The following is an 18230-nucleotide window of genomic DNA, read 5'->3' on the forward strand; positions in this document are numbered from 1 at the left end:
AAGAATGGGTACATTTATGGCCAGTTTCAGACACTTGAGTAAATTAAAAGTGAATTAAAATATTCTGAAACTGATGTTGTTGAACTCTACGCTCTTACTTATAGGTATACTATGCAGGATTTGTCAGTTGCTGTTTGTAAACGCAACATTCAAATTTGACCCCTCTTCTTTGGCTCAATGACACCACAGCGAGAGTGAGAGAGAGCAGCAGTGGTCTAACGAGCTAGAGAATGAATGAGGAGAGGGAGCGGTGGTAGTGAAAACAAAGCAGTGAATCTGATAAAACGTTATTTTCTGATTGTTTCATGGCGGTTACGTTCTAAAGCACAAATAAACACACCCACACCCCGCACAACCCTGCGGGAAGGTGCTGTCCACTGTGGCCTCTCTGCTCTGTGTGTGTCAAGCAGACACACAGACCTGCAGCTCTTTATACATCCACGACACAGACAGAGAGCAGAGGAGAGAGACGGAGACAGTGATGTAACTTGGTTGCTACGCTACAAGTCCGACCTCACACCTGCGTACTGTTATTAGCTAGGGATACACACCGACTGCCCAAAGGTTGATGCCCTGAAACGTCCCGAACACAGCAAAATAATAGTCTCTGTAGATAAATACACCGCTACACACTTCTAGTGAGCGATGGTTGAGAGGGATTACTTTTGTATGAGTCTATACATTGTTTTTTTTTTTTAGGAAAATCCTGCATAGTATACCTTTAAGGTCTGGTCACACCAGAAAGTGACACAGTGAAATTCATCCACAAATCATGGTGAAATACTGTAGGTGGTAGTAGAAGCTGGATGACGTTGGATCTACTCACCAGCGAGTTGGTGAACTAATGCAGCTCCTAGAAATTATGTTTATATAAAACTAAATTGCAACAGCAAATATGTTGTGAAGGAAACCTAAAGTCACCCAAATTAGTTTTCTGTGAAAAAAATAACTATTTTGAAAGTTGCAAAAATGTAAAATGCTCAGTGACAAGGTATTTCTTTTTTCCTATGTCAAAATATCAGATCTTGCAACAATACCTGCTAGTAGTGACTACAAACTTCTAAACTTTTTTATGGTCATGTTTTGACACTGGCAGCACTTTGGCTAGTGATTTTGTTGCCTAAACCCAAACACACATAAACTCAGGATGCAAACCTCGATCTCTGGTGTCAACATCACGCGTTTTGTACACTCGCCTTACACTCCGACCTCCTCCCTGCGACTCCAGTGCAGCTACATAAATGTAAACGCTTCGTTAATTTGAAAAAAACATTGCCAGTGAACTAAATCCAAGCAGCAGTTACGTTTGATAGCAAAACATAATTTGGAAAGCAATTTAGTGATATATAAATGTAATTTCTAGGAAACGGGATAGCCTGTCAGTTGACTAGCGTTAACTGTAAGCTAGCAATCCTGTTAGCTTGGTCGCTAATGGGACAGTAAGTTCACACAGTTTATTGTATTTGTATCATTCACTCTTGTCTCATAATTGTCTGCAGGCATTATAGGTTTGTGAAGCAGTTTATAGTCTGACAGAGGAGGTCAAATAAGATTCTTTGTTCCTTAAAAAGGTCAGTACAGTCAAGATGTTTTGACGATGGTCAGTGGTGCAAATTTGCCTGCCAAAGTTCATCAAAGTTGAACCTGATGTGAAAAATTTGCATCTATTTGATTTGCACATCCACAGATTGTTGTGATTCCACTGAAATGAACTGATTTTGCTCTTTTTAAAACACTGGTGTGACCGGGCCTTTAAAGCCTTCGCCCCTGTCGTAGGTGAGCTTATTTATCCCACATTATTCCATATAAAGTTCACCCAGCAGGTTTGTCTACTGCGGTCAGCATGCGTCCTATGATTTTTTTTTTTTTGCACTCTACAGTGAGAATCTTCCTATGAGTAAATGTAACATTTTCATCTTTGTACAATGCATTTTAACGTATGTTTCTGACATTACTTTCGACAGAGTGTGGAGTTTCGACTGTACATATGGCTGGCCTTCTAGAAAACACAGGAAAGCTGAGATGGCGGCTCTGTCTCTTTGCTAAGCTGTTTCATTGAATCGTTCACAGACTCAGACTGAGTCTCGGAGTCCAACACAGCATCAGACGAGTCGCTCCAAAAAGCATCGTTTAAAGCCTCGGTGGAGACCCTGTAGCCAGTAGCAACTGTTACATCTTTAGAGGGAGGCAGGGTCTTCTAAATATCATTAAAATGAGTTTAAATTGAGGATTTGGGAATCCACTTTCTGTTCTTCAAGGGCCAGGATCAGACATGCTCCTTCTATTGTCTTGCATTTTGTTTTCTAGTTTGTATTGAGGTTGTAAGTGTTTGTACAATGTCACGAGTCGAAACCTCCGGACCTACTGGTGTTTCCGCAGGTCCTTCTTTCACCGTTACCGTCACCTCACTCGCTGCAGGGGAACTATTTACAAAGACCAGAGGGGAAGATAGAAACTGGATGAGTGATGGGCAGGAGTGGAGAAATAACTTGTCGTGTTTGCACTGGAGTGGGGATGAGCGTCAGAGCGAGGTTCGGCCATCTCCTCCCCAGGACGAAGTCATACGAAGGGCGTCATGACGGTGGAGGAGTGGCGGAGTCCCTGGATGGCGGCGTAGGGCCCCTGTTGGAAGTAGTGGTGGTAACGAGGCATGTGGAAGGACGGGAAGGACGGCCCGCTGCCCTGCATGGTTCCAGCCAGGGCGGTGGGCGTCAGCGGCATGCCCAGCCGGCTGTAGGGGGGCAGAGAGCCCTGGATGGGGTGGGGCAGGGAGGCGGCGCTGGTGCCCATGGCCGACAGGGACTGTGGGTGCTGGAAGCCCGAGAAGCCCGAGGTGGTGGTGACCCAGGAGCTCAGGGAGAGGTTGTCTGAGGCGGTGAACGCTGAACCTGCAGGACACATGAGGTGGATATAAATATTAGGGTGAGATATACATACTGTAGGTTGTTAAAGGAAAAAGCTGCTAATATTTTATATTTATCTTAACCAACAAATTCCATGAAAAGACCAAAACCTACTTCCTCCTCCTCTGTGCCACAGACCTCCGATGTCGTCTATGAACCATTAAGTTCCTTTATTACCATGAACACACACACTGTAGTTTATTTTGACTCAATCCCACATAAACTGTCCTGCTGCCAGAAAAACTCACTACAGCACCAAATTTGGATTAATCCGCCGCTAAAAATAGTCCTCAACAAATACACTGTTTACTCCTGTTTGAGTGATGTTTGTGGGGCTGCGACTAACGATTAATCTGCCAGATATGTTTTCGATCAATCGATTTGTTGTTTTGTCTACAAAATGACAGAAAATGGTAAAAAATGCCTGCTATAAATTCCTACAGCCCAAGGTCATGTCTTCCAGTGTCTTGTTTTTTCCGACCAACAGTCCAAATCCCAAAGACGTTCAGTTTAACAGCACAGAGGACAAAGAAAACCAATAAAATCATCACATCTGAGAGGCTGGAACTGGCAAATGTTTGGCATTTTTGCTTAAAAAATGACTAAAACAATGTTATTGGTTTTAGTCTTTTCAAGGGATTTATTGACACAAATATGAAGAATAACACCAGTCTTATCCCACATTCAAGTTCTTGTTTTGTTCTTTTTTGAAAGATCTCTTTCATCTACTGTATCTGTGATGAATGATAATCTGTCGTGTGTGTGTGACAGCTGCTCACCTCTGGCGTGTGTGGAGTGTCCGTCCTCGCCCAGGTTCTCCTCGTCGCCGGCGTAGGTTCGGATCGGCGACCGGGCGTACGAGTGCTTGTGGATCAGATTCTCAACACTTTCCCTGCAGCAAAAGCCGAAGAGAGAGCCCCAAAATAAATCTCTTTTTTTCATTTAAGAAATTTATATTGTCAGTAAATATGAAAATTGTAAAATGATTTTCAGAACAATGAAATAGCTGAATATAAAAAAACTGTCTGATTCTTCCACATGAATATAATCCTAGAATTTTCATGTATTGTATTGCAGTAATTACACAAGAGTACAGTACATTTATTTTCTAATGTTTGTATATCAGAATATTTGCAATGAACAGAAGAAAGACAGTTCCAGTGTTGTCAGATTGTGACTTTTAAATATATATTTCAACCTTCATTTAACCAGGAGAGGCTTCGAGATTAAAAATGTATTTTTCAGGACTAATCCAATGACTGACAACATAAAACAAATGCCATAAAATATATGTCAGAAGAAGGGCTGCAACTAATTATTATTTCTATTATCGATTAATCTGTCAACTATTTTCTTGATTAATCAATTAGTTGGTCCTCAAACCCAAAGATATTCAGCTGGACTCCAAACAATTAATTGATCATCAAAATAGTTTGCAATTAATTTAAAAGTTGACAACAAATCCATTAATCGACTAATCGTTGCAGCTCTAGTCAGAAGATCAGAATTAAAAAGAAAAAATTAAATTGTAATCATGAATAGACTTTTTTTCTCCTACTGTATGTTTGCAAAAAATGTGATTTTTCAATCATTTTAAATACTGTTTCTTATTTTATATTCTAAAAAATAATGCAAAAACATGTAAAATATACATATTACAGAAACATGTTTTCAAAGCATCCCATATTTTGAAAGCTGTGATAATAAGTCTGCTGTATGAAGCCTTATTTGATCCTTTTAGTCGACATTTTAGTTGTTTTTCATGGTTGATCTGTCAGAATCACAGAATATGACGAGCATTATTTTCTGTTTACATATTTCCGTATATTTAGTTTTGTTTACAGGTTTGTTTGCGTTGACATGTCTGAATATATGTGTGTCTTTGTCTGTAGCTGTTCTTCTATTTGTGTTGACTGTATATGTAGATTTTTGGCGTGTGAGTGTGTGTGTGTGTGTGTGTGTTTGCTATCCCACAAAGTGCATTAGCTCATTTGAGTCTTGTCAGACGGCACTTCTCAAACACAGTGACACAAATTGTTGGGGGAGGCAGTGAGCTTGTGCGTGTGTGTGTGTGTGTGTGTGTGTGTGTGTGTGTGTGTGTGGACAGACAGGCCAAGTGGTCTGCATCATGAGAGCCATGCGTCCACATTAGCAGCCCCCCCCCCTTCTCTGCAGCCCCTGCCCCTCCAATTAGGTTAGGAAAGTGCAATATCTGTCAGCAGAGGAGTACAAATGTGTGTGTTTTTATCAGCGTCGGGCCCCTCCGGCGCAGAGGCCACAGCGAACTCCCACAATGCACGGCAGGGTAAGGAGGGAGGTGAGGGCGGGCGGGGCATGCTGGTTTCAATCAGTCACTGCGGCCAATTGAATTACAGTGTGTTTTAGTGCAGTGGCCGACTCCAGACTAATGTGATTTCTGCAGCTCCCCGAAGATCAATTGATCAGGTCTAATTCACAGCCCTCAAATAGAGAAAGACAGAGAAGAAAAAGAAGGAGGAGGAGGAGGAGGAGGAGGAGGAGGAGGAGGAGGGGGAGGGGGGTGTCTGGCTGTGTTTCGGCGGTCTCTGTTTCAGGATGTTTGATTGAGGGAAATGGGCAGATGGTTTGATTTTGTCAGCTGATTTTGGCCGTTGTACCGGAATCAAGAATTACGAGAAGTGTGTGTTTTGGCAGCGTCCATAAAAATCCTTTGGATGAGGATTGTAACTGTGTGTGTGTGTGTGTGTGTGTGTTTGTGTGTATATGTGTTTGTGAGGCATCGAGCATGAACTCTTTCTCTCTGTCGCACAATACAGTGAAATAAAATAGAATATAAGTACAGAGGAGAGGAAGGAAAACGACAGATAGAATGGAACAAATCAAAGAATAAGAGAAAGAGAAGAAGGCTGTATGAGAAGTTCAAAGACTGGAAATGACGGAAAGAATAAAGGAAAGAAGGAAAAGAAGGAATAGATAAGAAGGAAAGGAAGACAAGAAAATAAATAAAAGAGAAAGGAAAGAAGGAATGAAATAAATAGACAAGAAAGACCAGAAGGAGAGAGGTAAAGAAGGAAAAAAAAGAAAGGATGAAAAGGAAAGATACCAGAAAGAAAGGCAGGGAAATGGAACAGCAAGAGGGAAAGAAGGAAAGACGTGAGATTAAAGAAAAGACAAGAAAGGAAGGAATGTAGACAAGAAAGAGAAGAACCAAAGAATGGAAGAAAGAAAGAAAAAAGGCAAAAGCGGAAATAATGAGGAAAAAGAAGGACAAAGAAGACAGAGAAAGAAAAATAACAAACTAAGAATGAAAGAGAAAGAAAAACAGGCAAGAAGAGAAATCAAAAAGGGAAAAACAAGAGAGTAGAACGAAAGGAAGAAGACAAGACAAAGGACAAGAAAGATAAGAGGAGAGAAAAACAAAAGACAACGAGATAAGAAGGAAAGACAAGATAGAAAGGCAGAAAATAGGAAAGACTAGAAAGGAAAAAAAAACATAAGACAGAAGGAAAAAAAAATAAAAGGAAAGAAGGAACAGAACAAATATAAGAAGGAAAGAATGTGAGACAGAAAGACAAGAAAGGAAAGGATGAAAGAAAGGAAGAAGGAAGACAGGGAAAGAAGAGAAAATGTAAACAAGAAAGAAACTACAAAAGGAAAAGACAATGAATACAGACAAGAAGAATGTAGACAAGACAAGAAAGGAAATAAAGAGGACAAAGAGGACAAGAAGAGAAAAAATGACAACTAAAAATTTAAGACAGCAAGAGAACAATGAAGCAGGTGTGTAGCTGCTTCCTTTTTTACTGGATCATCCAGTGAATAACAGTCAATGAACAATGTTTCAATTATCTGACTACAGGACCAATAAAAATAAAACACCTCTTGTCCCTTGCTTCTTGTTAACCATATGATGATGATGATGAGAGGTCAGATTTTTTGACTGGCAGTGCATGTTGCAAATGCCAGAATGTGAGCAGCTCCTCCTCTTTCACTCAGTGCACATTGCACAGAAGAACAGAAGCCTACTTTCCACTAGCCAGCTGCTTTTAATGTAGCTTAAGATAAAAACAATGGCAAAAACAAAGCAGTTTGCTTGTCCAAAAAAAAGAGGAGCAGGAGGAAGAGTATTCAGCTGGAGTTCAGTTATCAACCCAGACACCCACTACGCCAGTTTCCCCTCAACGAGTGCCAAGTAGTAACGACACGTACATAGCTGCTAATTCAGCCCTTTCCCCGTCAGCAGCAGCATGTGACTTAGCACTTGATTCTCCGACGACGACCTCCACCCCTCCATGCCAAAGCACAGGTACCTGCAGCCATGCACTCAGAGAAGCAGATTCAAACATTTTAAATGCCCAAGACTGAATATGAACTGTGTTATGAACTATAATGTTTATTCGTTCAAGGACGCACGAGCCCGAGACTTATCCACTATACTACAGTTGCTGCGTCTGCCATCTGTGTGTGTGTGTGTGTGTGTGTGTTTGTGTGTGTGTGTGTGTTTGTGTGTGTGTGTTATTTGGCCTCCCCACCAGGCTATGCGATGCTGTTAATGTTCGTCTTGGTGCTTATAACGTTACGTCTGATGATGTCTAAGGCTTGTATGATTAAACTGTGGTGCATTCAGGTATAGTTGTAATGGCCTATTTTGGTTATCATGTGTTTCAGAACCTATTAAGTATGTTTTGGTCTTGGACCTGATTTTCTCTGCATCCACACTGTGATCTCTGCCTACGCTACTGCAATAAAGACAGGAAATAAAAAGGAAAATGAAGAGATGACAGAATGAAAGAAAGAAGAGAAAAAGAAGAGACAAGTAGAAACAGACAGAAGGGTAACATAGAAAGATGAAAAACAAGAAAGGAAGAATGAAAGACAAAAAGGAAAGACAGGGTAAGAAGGGAGGACATGATAAAGGAAAAAAGTAAAGACTAGAAAAGAAAGACGGAAGGAGGGAAAAGCAAGAAGGAGAGACATGAGAGGAGGAAATTAAGATTGGAGGAAGGAAGACGAGGAAAAATCAAGTAATGAAGATGACAAGAAAAACGTAAACAAGACAGGAAATAAAAAAGGAAAGTAGGACAAGGAAGATAAGAGAGGATAAAAGGAAAGAAAGAAGGAAAGACAAGGAATAGAAATATGAAGACAAAACAACAAGAAAGGATAGAAAGGAAGAAAAAAGGAAAGACAACAAAGTAAGAAGTGTAGATAAGAATGAAAAGACTAGAAGGACAGAACAAGAAAGAATGAACAAAAACAAGAAAAGATAGACAAGAAACACAAGAGAAAGAAAATAAAGAAGAGAAAGATGTGAAAGAGAGCAATAAAAGAAAGATGGAAAAGACTAGAAAGCAAAAACAGAAAAACAGAAACACAAAGAAGGAGATAATGTAAGAAAAATGAGAAAGAAAAAAAAAGACATGAAAGGAAATGATAAAAGAAAGACTGTGAAATGAAATGTGGATTATCTGTTCATACTGACACAAACAGAGAGAAATAAACACTGAAGCTTCTGTATTTACTAATGAGCCGAGATCTCATACTCCCCTCCACACACACACACACACACACACACACACACACACACAAACACAAACGCGCGTGCGCTCCCTCCTCGTGTATCTTATCGGCAGCGGCGGTGGCAGGGACAAACGTAAACAAACAGTGCAGGACCCAGAATCCCCTGTACCTCTCCATGTCTGTCAGCCTCGACGAGTCCCGGAAACCTTTGGCGAAGGGGTTGCTGTCAATCTTCAGTTTGGTTATCTGGGAAACACGTCAGGAGAGGAGAGAGAGAGGTGTTAATTATTCTTCTTTTTTTTTTTTACACCTGTCCCCCATGATCCCTCGCTCCGTTAAAGTCACTATGTGCAAAAAGTGCTCTTCAAAAATCATCAGTTTTTATCTTTTCTGCTTTTGTTGTTTCTTTCTTTCTAGCAGCAGAAGAAGAAGAAGAAGCTGCCTCAACATGCTTCTTCCTGCAGCTTGGCTTTCTTCTCTGTAATATTACTACAACACTACAAACACAATACAGCTCAGGCTTTAAATATAAAGATATTAATTATGTATTAAAGGACCAGTGTGTAAGATTTTGTGGCATCCAGCGGAACAGACTTGGCAGAAATGGAATATAATATTCATAAGTATGTTTTAAATGCCATGTTGCTCCGCCATGTTTCTACAGTAGCCCAGAACGGACAAACCAAACACTAGAAAGGCTCTAGAGAAGGCCTTTCGCATTTTTCATGAGTTTCCCGGCCACCATAGGTTCTCCTACAGGCTTGGAAGGGGAGGGTGAGGGGGAGGTGTATTCATTTGGTTGCAATCGGCAACCTCACCGCAAGATGCCACTAAATCCTTTAATTGCTGTTACTGGTTATTATGGCTCCTCTTGTGCAACATAATAAACCATGAGGCAATGGAAGGGACACCAGTGCAGGACCAGTTTGAGAAACATGTTAAAATAGCTGCATCACAGGCTTATTAAATGCAGAGAGTCAAATTCAAAAGCTATTTTATTGAGATTGAAAATTCTTCATCATTTTAAGCCAACAAGGACAAAGTGGAAATGGAAATTCCACGACAAGTGGGCGAACTCCATCTGCTGAGTAGGATCATGTGATACAATCAAGTAAAAGGAAAGTTTAAAGCCTTTAAGACAGACGAGGCCTGAAGTTTTACGGCCGTTGGCCCGCTTCAGCCGTCAGTCACTCACCAGCTGGTTCTGATAGGCCGTGACGGCGGTGAAGACGGTCTCGATGAAGACGAAGGTGCGGAACTCCTCGGACTTGAGGTTGAGCAGCGAGGCGGTGTGGTCTTTCTTCTTGATGATGTGGACCCGCGGCTGGTACTTGTGCATGGAGTTGAGGATGATCTGCAGAGGAAGAGCGGAGCCAGAATCAATGAACGGATCAGACAGCGACATACAGACAGACCCAGTGATTTTTAGTGTAATTTAGACTAAAAAACTAAAATAATTCACAGTAGATTAAAAAATAAAATATGTAAAAATATCACACAAGCTAGCAATATCACAAGCTGTAGTGCAAAGAATTGAGATGTCTTGAGAATGAAGGTTGTGCAAAAGAAACGGAGAACACAACAGTGTTAATTTATACTGTAGTGCAACATGTAGCCTACTGTAGAGCAGAGGTAGCTGAGAGGAGTTATTCATTTATGATGGTGTGATTAAAATGAGGAGGAGTACTCACTTACTGGCTGAGTTGTTCATTGCTCGGTAATTTGGTAAAATACAAAAAATGTTAAAAAATGACTTAAAACAATAAATGCATTCCGAGAATAGTTGGCGATTAATTTAATAATTGGCAACTAATCGATTAATTGACTAATCGTTGCAGCTCTAGATGTTATATAATACCTAAGTTAAAGTGAAATTCACTGGGGAATATTGCATTGCCGCAGGTGTTAAGATATATATAAAACTTTGTTTATAAAGATTAGAAAGGTGAGTTTATAATTATATGCCTTACAAAGTCTGACATTGTGACAAAAAATACTAAAAATTAAGTAAAAAATAAAGAAATATATCTACAACTGTAAAACATTTGTGAAATGGTAAATTAACAAATTTTAACATATTTCTTAAGTGCTCTGGCCTTTGTGCAGCTTTGGATATGTTTTGAAAATAAAAAGCCTTCATATGCAACCGACTCATCATTCTTATTGGAAGGGAAAGTAAAGACAACAAAGACGGAGAAGAAAAACAAAAGCATGAAGAGCTTGTGATGACAGAGAGAGAGAGACTGGGATGCTGTGCAAAGAGACGAAGAATAAAAAGACAGAAGAATTAAAGGCGGAGGGAGGGATGGAGCGATTGGACAGAAGAAAGAGAGACAAGTGCGAACAGATAAAGTTGTTAACGCTGCAGCTGCAGCATCAGGGTGAGAATTTCCCCTCCATAGTTGTTTCTGTCTGGCTGCGGCCCAGGAAACAGTTTATCTTTCTCAACTACTGACTCAGGCCAATAAATTAAAGATGTAATTTGTGTGTGTGGCATTTTATGTTTTAAACCAATATGAGCTTCCAGTCATAAAACTTACTGTCAATCACAGGATGCAGGTTATCTGAGTGTACAGTACTGTAAGTGCCTCAGTGAAATTCAGCAATATAAATACTGCTTTTAGCTACAAGGATGCACCATATACATTACTTCTATGTATGTCAGTGATAATAAAGCCACAAAAAAGTCAGGAAAAAAGTGCTATTTATATTAATTAAAATCGTAGCCCTGTTTTTAGTGTAATGAGAATGTCTCTCCCTCATATTCATCAAATAATTAATCCATACAGCTGTGTGACTGAATGATTTGTCAAATGGTTTCATTTAGGATATTTTTGGTTGTATTTATTCTGGATACAGTAATGCTTTATTTTGTATCGCTTTTAGGTTACCTCTGTTTAAAAATGTAAAGCTACAGACTGCAAATTAATTTAATTTAACTCATGAATTCATTTATATGATATATTTATATGATTTTAATTAACCAGCAAAATTAATTTAAAAAAATCAGTGAAATAAATAAATCAAATAAATAAATCTAAACTTTGTCTGGTTGCCAAAAATGAAATATTTTAGTAGTTTAATTCCCAATATGCATTTTATGTGTGTGTCAATCTCCTTTTGGCATAAATTCATGATTTCTTCTTAAAACAAACAACTTTGGTATATTTTACCAGATAAAATGTTTTTAATATTCTCTGAAGAAATTGGATTATCAACAAAAAAAAATCTGACAAAAGTCAAATAATTACAAGGAATATTCAGCATGTTTTGGTTTTATGTGCTCATACTGTCGGCTTGTGTTGGTTACTTTCATGCAAACAGTATCATGAATCTATTTTTTGACTGAGGCACACACACACACACACACACACACACACACACACTTCAAGATAATAATTACCTGCAGTCTACATCCTACTGTTGGCTAATTAATGGATAAACGCTAACTGTTTTTCTCTTCCCTGCTGGTGCTTGTCGTGCTGCCTTCAGTGAAAGGAGGATTAAAGGAGCAATTTGCAACAATCACACCGGCCTTTTATTTGTGACAGAGAGACGAATACTGTTCACTGTTCATGAAAACTCTGCATGACTTTTTAACTTCAGCATATTTATGTTTATAATATATTTTACATGTTATTTGAACCATATCCAGGCTTATAGGTAACCTGTCGAATTTATGGGAATAATAATAATAATAAATCCAGACCAGAAAACATAGCCTACTTACACATTTATATCATTCATTTAGCCAATTAAAAATGTTAGCAGGCCTTTCTGGTAGCCTATAATAAGTATTTAAACTTTGCTTTGAGTCTGTTTTTGTTTCACCTGAAATGTAGCTTGTATGCTAACGTTACAGCTCATAAACATTAGCTAACGGTAGTAATAATTGGGTTAATACTTGACGTGCTTTTCTATTTTCACGAGGCAGAAGAGAAATGAAGTGACAAGTGCTCACATGTCCGTGTTGGTCCAGTTCGTTGTTCGTCAGTTTGACTTTCTCGAAGGAAACCATTTGCTTCATCAGCTGCTCTCCGGTGAACGGAGAGTCCGGGTGAACGTACAACCTGCCGGAGGAGGACAAGAAGAAGAACAGTGGGTCACGTCCTCAGCTCTGATTGGCTGAGAGGCGTTCGAAGCCAGCGTTCGATTCCCTGCGTGACGTGTAGCCTAGCAACCGTTCTAAAAGCGTTCTTTATTTTAATTTCATTTTTGTTAGTCTATTTTTTGTATTAGAGAGCAAAGACAAGACCAAGAATAAATCGAAAAAATATTTCATTTTTTTCCCTTAATTTTTCAAAATTGACTGTGACCCTGTACAGTATGTTTGTATTTGTAGCCTACGGCTAATTTAGGCTACATTAGGCCTACACAAATAAAGCAAATAGACATTAAAAGAGACATTAGAGAGACATTAGAGACATTATAATGAGGCATTATTGCCAAAATAGCCTAATAGCCTTCAGATAGTTTGTCCACCTGCTGTTACATCTGCTGACATTACTCTACATTGTCCTAAGAAATGAATTAGGCCATTTCGATTTAATTATGTTTAGATCTTTGTATAGGCTAGGTATGCTAGGAATTGTAGGGAAGTTTAAACCACATGCAGGGTATAGCCAGGATTAAAAAAAAACATGAGCCTAATTTAGACTATAACCTCATTCAAGACACCAAAAGGAGAGTCTAATGTTTTCTTTATTAAGTTTTTCCCATCATGAAGCCAGGAAAGACATTCTGGTAGGGAAATACTGAATCCTTTATTTGGTTACTTATTTTCTCGGTCTAAAAGTGGTGCAGTTCAATTATACTGAATCTAAAAATATTGGAACCAGCATATAAAATATCCACCATGTGTCATTTTTCTTAAATTGTTGAATGCAGCCTCCACCCCGGGTTACCAAACCCCCGGAAAAATAAAAAAAAATAGACTTGACCTCAGTGTCCACGCACAGACGGCCCTACATGCACTCCTCAGCTGGCCTGTTGCTTGAACTCACATCTTCATGTCATCAATCTGCATGTTGTGAGTGTTCCCAGATGCTTCCTGTTCATTGGTCTCAATTAATGTGCCGGTTTCAGTTTTTTTTTTTTTTATATCCGAGGTTGCTGATGGTGTTTGAATAAAAAAGAAACGCGTAGGCTGACCACAATAAATCCCATTATAACAGTTACTGATAGACGGCTCCTGTTATTAACACCGACCTCTGGGGCAAAACAGTCATCTATGAAGCGTCTGCCAGGTAACATGAACAAAATACACCAGCGAACTGTAGTTATATAGCCTATAAACATAGGCCTAATTAGCTTTACACTAAAATAAAACACATATATTTACATATCCTAGTTGCAATTCTAGGCTGAGTTCGCCTCATTTGAACATTGTTTTTCAGCTTTTTCTATTATTTTCTATTTCTTTCTTCATTTTTCTTCTTTTCACAGTGATAAAAAATCAACCAGGCTGTCTTTTCTGGTAAGCTGCTGGTTATAAGCTTCGTGGACGGTGAGCGTCTGTACCTGGCGGGCAGAGGAGGGTCGGCCTTGCCGGCCACCAGCCAGGAGGAGCGGTGGTAGGCGTACCGGTACCGCTTGTTGTCCACCGGGACGATGTCCATCAACACGATGTACTTCGAGTCCTGGTCTACCCCGGAGAAAGAGACCCGAATGGTGGGAAACATCCTCCTGAAGATGACAGGTCATATTATTATTATTATTATTATTATTATTATTATTATTATTATTATTATTATTATTATTATTATTAGTATTATTATAGTAGAAGTGATATTTGTATATTATTAATTTTGAGCACAACCTCATGAATATATTTACATAATCCATAAACATGCAAAATCTCAAAATGTATATGACTGCCACTATCAAAAAACCTTCACTTTCAGATATCAGGTCATGTCTCACAGTCTGGATTCTTTTTATTTGCTTTTTAATATTTCATGTATTTAACAAAAATACATACAGTATTTTTGTAAATTTTATTTCCCAACCTGAAGGCTAAATGCTGTTCCAAAGCCAACTCCACACTGCCAGGAATAATATCCTGGTGGGGAAATAGTGAATCCATTATGTGTTTTTTTATTTTGCTGGCTTAAAAGTGGTCCGTTTTAAACACTGAAGCCAAGAAAATAAACATCGTAGGATGAAATTTGTAGGATGAAATTTCCCTCAGGTTACTAAAACTCCCGAATTGCCATAGAAATACCTTTGTGCAATGCATTTACACGAGAATGCGATCTGTAGAAATATAAATGTTTTCTAAGCTTATGAAAGATCCCCGTTTGGACGGAAATACCTACAAATACTGTATATTTACACAATGACCTATAGTCACTTAGCACTATGTTTTTATTTCAGGATATAGGCTACTCTGCAATATAATCTAATACTATTTTTTCTTATTTATGTACTTATTATAAGCACACATATTAAGACCCTGTGGTGTGGCTCTATATATATGACCGTAGCTTCTTATTTTTGTCACTTGACTCTACGTAACTTGTTTTAAACTTATAGTTTATCAGACGAACGGTGAACTTTTCAGGTCAGGTGTGCTGTCTGGATCACACCTCCCACACCTCCCCCACACACACACACACACACACACACACACACACACACACACACACACACACACACACACACAGACAAATAAGCTTTATCCTTAATTTTACCTTTGTTTAAACCTCCTGAATGCCTGACATGTCACGACACATGACAGCAAAACAAACACCAGGTATAAGATTTACCTGGTATCACCTTGTATCCCTAAAATATGATGTAATATTCCTTTTACATCCCTCTGTATCTAATTTAGTATTTGAAATGCTAATTTAGTATATAAAAATGTACTCAGGACCATGCTATTTATATCATTTCCCCCAATTTATCTAATTTATAAGGGCTATTATTATCATCATTATTATTATATTATAGTCTAACCAGCTCATACGGGCTGATATAAGTTATTTTGTATAATATGAAACAGTCTTTAACCGTTTACCTTCCAGATTTGGTGATGATCATCTCGGTACCGAGCTCGTGAAACTTGTCCCACAGCTCTTTGGTCTCCAGGCTGCACGAGATCTTCGCCATCTCCTCGCTAGGGATGCCGGGATTGGTGGGGATGAGCGGCTCCGTGCACACCGCGGGCGCGCTCCCGCTGAAGTCTCCATGCCCGTCCAGAGATGACAGGTCCGGCAGAGACTGCTGGTTGCAGGAGGACTTCTCAACGAATTGCTCTTTTGTTTTTGTTTTTTGTGGAAAATACACGAAGAAACAGAAAGAACAATTTTATCTTTTATTTTTCTTTTTAATGTCAGCAGTGACAACAGCAGCTCTGTCATGAAGGAACACAAAATCAAGTCAGTAAATCATCGTATAGCTTATATATTATATATTGTCTATAATTCTAATAGGATTAGAAGAAGATAGATCTATAACTTACAGTTTCTCAGTTTCTTTTAATTATTCCTTTTAATGATTGTTATTATTAGACTATCTATACTGCTCCATGCACATTAAAAATATACAGGATAATTTAAATAAAACGGGAAACATTTTTGGTATTTGAATCCATTAAACGTGTTTGTCGTTAAAGGAAAAAAGGCCTTTATAACAATTTCACTCAAATTATAAAAAATAAAAAGGGAAGAACTGACTGATATGTCTGCCAGTGTTTTTTTTTTCCTTAAAAAAAGATGCACAGACATCAAATTTGGCCATTCATGAAGGTTGCTATTAAATAAAAGTGGAACAATTTGGATAATTGAAGCTGCAAGTGACACATAAGTTCCGTATGTGAGAATAAAAATAAAATCAGATTGATTTTCACTTTCTTCCTCGAGCTCTGTTCCAAAATCCAATGAATAGTGAAGGAAAAACCACTTCATCACCTGCATGTTACCATTTATATTCTGTAAAACATCACTGTGTCCAACAAAGACTTCAGTCATCTCCTCTTTTTAATTTCTAGACATTCTCACTTGATGTTTTAAATCATTCATAATAGCTTACTTATAATATATTTCTTTTGTAAACTCAATTTTAAACAATCACCATAACTCTCCTGTAAATACAACTGGTATTTGTGGAATTATAAGGATGTTAGGGGCTTTTTGTTACATTATCTATTTACTTATTTACATTATAAAGTCTTGACCATTCACTTTTTAGCTCACTGTCAACAAAAAATAGTTCATCCATCTTTAATTGCATATTTTCCCCCCTCTTTGACTCTTGGTGCAGATCTAGTTTTGTTTTTATTTCCAGTTAGTTTTTATCTTTTTTCTTCTCTCTGTTGCTTCATCGGCCCTGTCTCCTCGCGGGAAGGTTGCACCTCATTTAAACCTTCATAAACTCTCAGGATTCTTGCCTAAAACAACTTTAAAAAAAACTGTAAACTTTACGCATAAATCAACCAGAATTAAGTTCTATTTTATCTCCAAGTCCGACTTACCGAGAGGCTTGATGGTGTTCTCCTCCGTCTCTTTGTCCTTACTGGGCTTCCCACTGGACATCAGGGCGGCTATGGAGAAAGCGTTTGCCCGGGATGAGAGCTGAGGTTTCGGGGAAGACGTGTACTCCATGTCGGTGAGTGAGGGCTTGGACCAAATTATTCCGCCTCAAAATAAAATTTAAAAAAAAAAAAAATCCCTCTTGAGTCCGCCTGTTATTGGCTCCCGGCGGAGGAAAAAAAAAATACGCGCAGTTTCTCCCCGTTTTCAGTCTTTACGCACAAACAATCTGCTCGTCTTAACGGATAAAAACTCGCCTCTTTGGAAACACTTGTCACAAACGAGTTCTAAGTCTTGTTGGATGCATGTTGAAGGAAGGAGAGGAGGAGGACTGACTCCAGTGACTTGTGAGCGTCCTGCGGTGCCAGATCTGAGGCCGGCTGCTCTTTGGGAAGCTTCGGTCTTGTTCACCCTCCCCTTATAATTCCAGTCTGCCCTCCAATCACTGCCTCGGCTTCCACGTCACACTCACACTGTCCCACAGCGGCTCTGATACCGAGCAGCCAATTAAATAAGCGGGCTGTCAGGGTTTTTCATACCAAAGACCCCAAATAGAGACAGTGTGTGCTGTTGAAGAGGAATACTCTTCATCTATACGGAACTATAGAGGAGCTGATGACAATTTAAAACGATATTCTTAACTGTCACTGCGCGATACCGAGGAGGAGGGAAATAAAAAGTGAAACTTACCTTGGTTTATGCTTGGAGTCCTCCCAAGGACCCCTGGAGGGGCCCCCAGACCACATGTTGAGAACCACAAACCCAGAATGTCAACATTTCCTAAAGAGACTTTTGCCCAAGATGGAGCTATTTGATAATTATTGGCAGCAGACAGATGATGATGATGACAGCTTTACACACACACACACACACACACACACACACACACACACACACACACACACACATCAGTCAATATGGTTGTATTATGTTATATACAGTAAATCCTCTCCTGCCAGTAACATCAAATAATGTGAAAAAAAATCAGTTTCTTAAAATTTAATTCAGACATTTCGTTGAGACATTGACAAATCTTGAAGTATTTCAGAGTGTCTCAACATACAAAACTGAATCTCCAGCTCCAAACACTAAGTTATCATAAAAATAGTGTTTCTGTCATTAAAATACCATGGCAAAGTTTACAATTTTGATGTTAAATATGTGGTGATTTTTGAGGGTGGTGCTTGTGATGTTGTGTTGTGGGACGTTTCTAATATTTTTGCAGCTACATGAGGGTGTAAAAATCATTTTAAAAGCTTCTAAATATAGGGCAAAACAATGCAAAACCACTATA

At 38.9% G+C, this 18230-nt stretch overlaps 1 protein-coding gene across 3 annotated transcripts; it reads right to left on the reverse strand.

Moving 5' to 3' along the window:
* Positions 1-1741: 1741 nt before the first annotated feature.
* On the reverse strand, positions 1742-17333 carry tbx20 (T-box transcription factor 20). Of its 3 annotated transcripts, XM_044359929.1 has the most exons (9): positions 16879-17333; positions 15424-15661; positions 13923-14087; positions 12364-12472; positions 9598-9756; positions 8572-8648; positions 7092-7205; positions 3683-3795; positions 1742-2888 (listed from the first exon to the last, which is right to left on the reverse strand). In XM_044359929.1, exons 1-9 carry the CDS (start codon positions 17006-17008, stop codon positions 2560-2562), a joined length of 1434 nt encoding a protein of 477 aa, XP_044215864.1. In that variant the 5' UTR covers positions 17009-17333; the 3' UTR covers positions 1742-2559. The 3 variants fall into 3 exon arrangements, with proteins under 3 accessions (XP_044215864.1, XP_044215866.1, XP_044215865.1); XM_044359931.1 differs by lacking the exon at positions 7092-7205 and having other exon boundaries at positions 16879-17332; XM_044359930.1 differs by lacking the exon at positions 7092-7205 and having other exon boundaries at positions 3683-3798; positions 16879-17332.
* Positions 17334-18230: the final 897 nt, after the last annotated feature.

The sequence above is a fragment of the Thunnus albacares genome, chromosome 8 (assembly GCF_914725855.1).
Source record: "Thunnus albacares chromosome 8, fThuAlb1.1, whole genome shotgun sequence".
NCBI lineage: Eukaryota > Metazoa > Chordata > Actinopteri > Scombriformes > Scombridae > Thunnus > Thunnus albacares.